The sequence below is a fragment of the Rhinopithecus bieti genome, unplaced genomic scaffold (assembly GCF_001698545.2).
Source record: "Rhinopithecus bieti isolate Rb0 unplaced genomic scaffold, ASM169854v2 scaffold_33302, whole genome shotgun sequence".
Lineage (NCBI taxonomy): Eukaryota > Metazoa > Chordata > Mammalia > Primates > Cercopithecidae > Rhinopithecus > Rhinopithecus bieti.
The window spans coordinates 309,360-317,124 of record NW_016814366.1 but is presented as its reverse complement, the minus strand read 5'-3'; the positions used below and the strand labels follow the sequence as shown (position 1 = coordinate 317,124).

Sequence of the window (7,765 nt, the reverse complement as noted above, 5' to 3'; positions counted from 1 at the left end):
GCACAGGCGTCACCGTCAACACAACTCTTGGCTACCTCTGGGTCTGTCCATCTTCTCTCCTACCACACTGGAAGAGCAGAAAAGCTTCCAGAAGGCAGAGACCTAGTTTCTTTCTTTTCTTTTTCTTTTTTTTTTTGAGACGGAGTCTCGCTGTATCGCCCAGGCTGGAGTGCAGTGGCGCGATCTGGGCTCACTGCAAGCTCCGCCTCCCGGGTTCCCGCCATTCTCCCGCCTCAGCCTCCGAGTAGCTGGGACTACAGGCGCCCGCCACCGCGCCCGGCTAGTTTTTTGTATTTTTAGTAGAGACGGGGTTTCACCGTGTTAGCCAGGAGGGTCTCGATCTCCTGACCTCGTGATCCGCCCGTCTCGGCCTCCCAAAGTGCTGGGATTACAGGCTTGAGCCACCTCGCCCGGCCAAAGCTGGAAATTAATTTAATTGAATAAAAATTAAAACACAATACATTAAAATGTGGACATGTCACACTGAGAAGAATGATTGCTTAAATTACTTATTTGCATTAAAACACTTTTGCCAAGGAACACAGTGCGTTAAAACAAAGTGAAATGGCATCAGTTTATAAATGCGTTGCCTTTTACAATACAGAATTGCAATTCTATGTGAATGAAGATAGTCGTTAATAGGCTATAGGCGAAACAGACCCACTGGAATATTTTTAAGTTTTTCCCATATATTTTCTATGTGTTTAAATAATGTTTTTATATAATTAAGTTCGTACTGTTTATACATTTTTGCATTCTGATAAATACATTAGGTCCTAAACATTTTCCAATGATATTTAATATGTTTCCAATACCAGTTTTTATCGGCTGTGTAATTTTGTAGTGATATGCCATAATTTAATCAGCTAATTTCTATTTATGCTTCTAATTTGTTATAATTTTACATGAGCAAGCCATGTATAATAATGTCTTGATTATTCCCTTAATTTGCATTCCAAGAAAGGAATTACTGAGTAAAAGGGCTTGTATTTTTTTTTTTTTTTTTTTTTTTTCAGACGGAGTCTTGCTCTGTCACCAGGCTGGGGTGCAGTGGCATGATCTCGGCTCACTGCAACCTCCGCCTCCCGGGTTCAAGCGATTCTCCTGCCTCAGTCTCCCAAGTAGCTGGGACTACAGGCGCATGACACCACGCCCGGCTAATTTTTGTATTTTTAGTAGAGACGGGGTTTTGCCATGTTGCCCAGGATGGTCTAGATCTGTTGACCTCACGATCTACTAACCTTCACTTCCCAGAATGCTGGGATTACAGACATGAGCCACCGCTGCCCGGCCAGGGCTCATATATTTTAAAGCTTTAACACATTTTATTACATTGTTTTATCACGGTGTACCAGTATATACTCCTAGCAAACTTTTATCCATGTTGCAACCCTTAGCAACATTTAATCATTATCATTTCTCCTGCTATTCTGTTGGGCTAAAAACCTATCTCAGTTTTACATAACTATTGAAGATGACATCTTGTTTCTATAATTATGTAAACAAATTGTTTACATAATTTTCTTAATGTTATTAACTCATTTTCATATTTGTGGTAAATGTGTTTTCCCTATTTAGTTTTAATGGTGTATATATATATGTAGATATAAAATCTTGCATAATATAACCTATATTTCTTTTATCTTTTTAATGAAAGTCCACCATTCTGTAATCAGATGTATAATCTCACCCCTTTTTTTATGTGAATTTTTTTTTCCTCCATTAATTTATGGAATAAAATTTTACTATGAATGTTAACTAGCACAGTTTTAGGTTAGAATGTGAACTGAAGATTGAATTTTTTTCCAAACAATAATTTTTCCCCAGCATAATTGATTGAATAATGTTTTTATTCCTCAGTGACCTTATAATATGTTAAATTCTAACAGTTTTACTCGATTACGATCAGAGACTCAGTTTCTTCCTGGTATGTGGATATACATTTCATAAATGTGTACAAAACTTGAAAGGAATTTTCCTCCATAGGGTATCACTGATACATTTGAATCACTTAATTTTTTTTTTTTTTTTTTTTTTTTTTTTTTTTTTTTTGATCTCATGCTTTTGGCCCTTTGGGATTTTCATAAAATTGCTTTCATGCGCATTTAATTTTGTCACAATAATTATGTAGATTTAATTCCATATTTAACTGATTTCATTGCTTATAGCCAATAGGATTAGCCTCTGACTTCTATATCCCTAAAAATATTGGTGTTAATTCATATGTAAAAGATATGGAAAACATTGTTTTTTTTTTTAGAAAGAGATACAGACGTGTATGTTTTCTGAACTCTTGCCTATGTAAAAATGATACCTGCTTGTATTACAATTTACTGATAAGTTACCTAGATAATATTCTAGAAGGATAGCCTTTTACCTTCAAAATTCTGTATATTTTGGTCCATAAAGGAGTGGAACTCTCATAACATACTATTTATTTCTTACATAGTTTTCCAGTTATTATCATTTTTCACAGCTATCTTTGTATGTCTCATCTCCTCTAACTAAATAAGCTGTTTGCATTCAGTAAATGCTTCTGAGTAAATGAATGTAATTTGAATTCATAAATCCTACTACATAATCAACATTTAAAAAATAAAATATTGCAATATCATATCACCTTTGAAAATCATTTATGTTATAATAATGGAGGCAAACTAGATAATCTTTATCATTCATTCTAGTTTAGAAGTTTTACTGCCTGTGATTCTAAGTGTTTGTGCGTGTATAATATTTGATAAATTGCCTATCCCATTTAGCTGTTCAATTCTATTAGCTATTTATTCACTTATTTCCATGTTACATCTGTTATATGCTATTTGAAGAATTATGGGTATATAGTCTCATAATCATAGAAGGGACTAGAGGTTTTATGTTTAATCTCAAACCTAATCCTTTAAAAGATGCATGGCCCATAACTTAGAGTGAAGTAAAGAACATTTATGAAAAGTATTTGCCAGCTAGTATGCTTACGACTTTGTTCAAAGCCCAAGTTATGTGTGCATATTTCTGGTTATAAAAGATAATGCTACTTCTTTATTTTCATGCTTATGAGTATAAATGTGGTTAAGAGAAAAAAATGTGCTTATCGTTTCTGCACTGTGAAGTTTGCTGTTCAAAGACATTATACATGATAAAATAATCTTTATTATTTAAACTTTATCTCATTAAATAATGCCTTTGCATTAGTCTACCTTTAAGCTTAATAGATTAACAAGTTATTTTTTCCTTGGATTAATGACATTTTTACTAAAAGAGCTTTCCCTTTTGACTAATTATATTATTCAAACAAGTGAAAATCTGATTATCAGCCATGTTAGTTTGAGCATATATATAATATATATATATATATATATATATACACACATTCATTACTGGCAACAACTCTTCAGGACATTTGAATTCAAAATTAATTTTACTGTATTAATGAAATAGTAGTATAGTTGGAAATACTTATTAAATGACAGTTTTAAAATAACTGTTATAAAATAACAGGAATAAATATAAACTATAATAAAGATACAGTTAAGTATAATTTATTATGTTTAGCTAATGAAAGAAATTAGCAGATAATTTAATAAAATTATTTGATAGGGAATAAATATGCTATGTATATTATTTAATTGAAAATAGATACTTTATGAATGCTATCATTGTAAAGGATATATCCAAGAGAAATAATTATGCTTTGCTAAGAAGATCTTTCAAAAGTCTTTTCTGTTTATACAAAACATATTATTCATTGGTAGAGGAACATAGGAACATTTCTGAGTACTATTCAAATGCATTAAGATGTTAATGCAAACACAGCTTTAGAGGTTTTAATTTCCTCTAGACCTGGCTAAGAGATGTAAATGCTTGGGTAAATAATAGGGTGTTACAGTACATGAAACACATCCTTTCTATGACAGTAATAAATTAAATCAACACAAATTTTTCCTCAGCTGTTTATAAATCATGGAAAATGAATTACTGAGTAAATGAGGATTCTCTAAGTTTTTAATAGCTGACATTACTGTAACACCATCTCTGTGTACCAGCTGAACTAATAGACTGATTCAGAAATCATTAGTAAGCTATCTCTTAAAGGATATTATCACCTGCAGGAAATATTAGAGAGAAACAAGTCACTTAAAACTACCTGAGTTTACTTCCTGGTTCCAGCACCTTATTTGACCTTGGGCAAGACCCTTAACCTCACTGTGCCTCCACTTCCTCATTTGTAAAGTGGAGATACTAATAACAACTTGCAGGGTCATGGGAGGTGTAAACTTGGTTGATACATGGAAAGCATATAGTAGGTGTTACACAGACTTTCTGTTGTTTTTGTTATTTGTTCCAAATGGCAATTTAAAAAAATACTTATGAAATGTACTTTCTATTGATATGTATTTCTCCAAATGGAGTATGAGTCGATTATTTAAAAACATCTTTTAACACAAAATTATTTCTTCTTGGACATTGCCCTCCACTGTAATACTTGATTCAGTAAGATGGCAAATTCACCATCAAATCTGGAGCTGGAACCCTAATTCAGTTTGCATTGTCAGGAGAACTTTTTAGTTAGGCCTGGATGCTCAGTATTTCGTCAGCACACTAGAAGTGCTGACCCAAAATGGGATGCTGTACAATAGGTTAATTTTCACCTTTTGGACTTTTTATTTTGAGCAGATTTTTTACCAACAAACAGTTGTGCAAGGAATCTTATTTAAGATGGATGGATATTATGCCAAATTACAATGCCAGACTTTACAATGTAAAATGGAAATATTTTATGTATATTTTCTAGATACCATTTCAGAGTATTTGGAAACTGAATAACTTTCTCATTGAAAATGACTTAAGTCTTTAATTGACTTATCTTTTAAGTGTGTGTGTATTTATATGTTTATATTTCCCCCCCTCTAGAACTGGGTAGATAAAGCTGAAAAACAGGCTCTTCTCTGTGAAACGCTTGACCTATCAGAACTTTTCCATCCAGACACATTTCTTAATGCACTTCGCCAGGAAACTGCAAGGTAATTAAAATGAAATACTTTATTTGTCCCTGAGGGTAATTAATTTTGCTTTATTGACTTCCTATTACACTGCCCTTGATTGTCAAGAAATAAATTTATGATTGAAACACAGACAGTTCTGTTATTTTCTTATACTCTACTTTAAATCATACAGTTAACCTTTAGCTTAAAAAACTATTGCTTTTAATGATGTGTTTTATTTGAATTTAAAAAGATAAAATGTAACTTTTATAATTTTGATTATTTGTCTAAACCTTTGCTGTCCACTGTGGTAGCCAGAAGTCACATGGACCTATGTAAATGAATTAAAGTAAGAATCAAATTTAAAATTCAGTTTTTCAGTAACTCTAACCACATTTAAAGTGCTCGGTATCCACATGGCTTGTGGCTACCATTTTGGACTGCATGAAAATATTTTTATCTTTGCAGAAATTTCTACTGGACAGTGCTGACTTGGCTCCTTGGTGGAGAACAGGACTTGATGATTAAGATCAAGCTCCTTTTCATACCACACTCAGATTATCATATCATATATAATTTTTAACAAGTTGGAATATAATAAAAGGGACATTGTTAAAAATATCCTCAACAAAATTTAGTTGTTTAGTAACTCTCAGGAATATTTCAGTTTGTATTGCTTCAGGATATTATAAAACATCAAATTTCAGTTCGGCTAATAAACATTTATTGAACACCCATCGTGTGCCTGCATTTGAGGGTAATGGTCAAAACAGGATTTAAAAATGAAAAAAAGAAAGGACTTATCCTTAAGGAACTTATAGCATCAAAGAGGAGACTGACATATAACAGTTAACTTTGAAAATTTAGTGTGAACTCTATCATATTATGCATAGTTTAATGGTATTATTATTTACACGTGATAAATATTTTAATTTTAAATAAATAGGACTATATCTTCAGTTACTCTTCATATTTTAATTCCTAAGGATTATTGATTTGTGACGTTGATGCTTTACCTTTACAGGGCAGTGGGTCGTCCTGTGGATAGCCTTAAATTTGTAGCCTCATGGAAAGGTCGACTGCCAGAAGCAAAGCTACAAATCAAGGTACTAGACTAATTTTAGATCTTGGAATCTAAACCTTATCACCACCTGATATAAGAGATTCTGAAATTTTCATCTCAAAGTGACCTATTTATAGTTTAAGATCAGTAGAGTTAGATTGTATTATCTATGTGAAAAATCAAAAGATTTGGCATGAAACAACTTGTAATAGAAAATACAGACTCTTCTTATGCAAACATAAGAATCTTAGGGATACAGTATTTGAAAGTGTAACTTTTAGCACAAATTTATATAAACCATGCAGTTCTTTTACCTTACCTGTTCTAATATTTATTGTACAATAAACTACATACAGGTTGAGCATCCAAACATCCCTAATCCAAAATCTAAAACACCCCCAAATCTGAACCTTTTTGATTTTCAATATGATACCACATATTGTCATATTTTGGTCCACATGGGTGGCCAAGATAGTGTCACCTTTGCCTTCTGATGGTTCAGTGTGTGCAAACTTTGCTTCACACACAAAATTCTTTAAAATATTATATAAAACTACCTTCAGGGTATTTGTATAAAATGTATATGAAACATAAGTGAATTTGGTGTTTCAACTTGGGTCCCATCCCCAAGAGTTCATTTGTGTATGTGCAAATAGTCATGCACTGCCTAACGATGTTTCTGTCAATGACAGATTGCACATACTACCGTGGTTCCATAAGATTATAACGGGGCTGAAAAAGTCATATTGCCTGGTGACATCTTTTGTTCAGTGTAACATTTTAGCACACACATTATTTGTGTGTTTGTAGTGATGCTAGCGTAAACAAATCTGCACTGCCAGTTACATAAAAGTAAAGCACATATAATTATATATAGCACATAATACTTGATAAGGATAACTGTTCATGCTTTATTTACTATATAATACCTTTTATCATTATTTCAGAGTGTACTCCTTCTAATTATATTCTTCAGAAAGTTAACTGTTAGCCTCAGGCAGGTCCTTCAGGAGGTATTCCAGAAGAAGGCATTGTAACCATAGGAGATGACAGCTCCATGCCTGTTACTGCCCCTAAAGACCTTCCAGTGGCATAAGATATGAAGGTGGAAGACTGATAAGAATGATCCTGACCCTGTGGTAGGCCTAGGCTAATGTGTGCATTTGTGTCTTCATTTTAACAAAAGGTTTAAATTGTAAAATTAAATTTTAAAAGAAAAAACTTAAAAAAATAATGATATAGAAATATTTTTATACTTTTTGACTCTTGTAAATAACACTTAGCTTAGGACAAACACATTGTACAGATGTGTACAAATTCAAAAGTATAAAGTATTTATGTTTAAAACGCCTGGGCTCAAGTGATCCTCCTGCCTCAGCCTCCCAAAGTGCTAGGATTATAGGCATGAGCTATTGCACTTGACCTGACTATAGTTCTTTAATGCAGTTAACTATATGCAACTAGCTTTTCAGAAATTCCATTCATAGGCCGGGCGCGGTGGCTCAAGCCTGTAATCCCAGCACTTTGGGAGGCCGAGACGGGCGGATCATGAGGTCAGGAGATCGAGACCATCCTGGCGAACACGGTGAAACCCCATCTCTACTAAAAAAATACAAAAAACTAGCCGGGCGAGGTGGCAGGCGCCTGTAGTCCCAGCTACTCGGGAGGCTGAGGCAGGAGAATGGCATAAACCCGGGAGGCAGAGCTTGCAGTGAGCCGAGAT

The 7,765-nt window shown here is 33.5% G+C and overlaps 1 protein-coding gene across 1 annotated transcript in view; it reads left to right on the top strand.

Moving 5' to 3' along the window:
• Positions 1–7,765, top strand: part of DYNC2H1 (dynein cytoplasmic 2 heavy chain 1) — a 384,617-nt gene that overhangs the window by 352,851 nt on the left and 24,001 nt on the right. Inside the window, 2 exon segments of the mRNA XM_017850085.1 lie at positions 4,909–5,018; positions 6,004–6,085. Of these exon segments, the coding sequence (XP_017705574.1) occupies positions 4,909–5,018; positions 6,004–6,085 (192 nt within the window).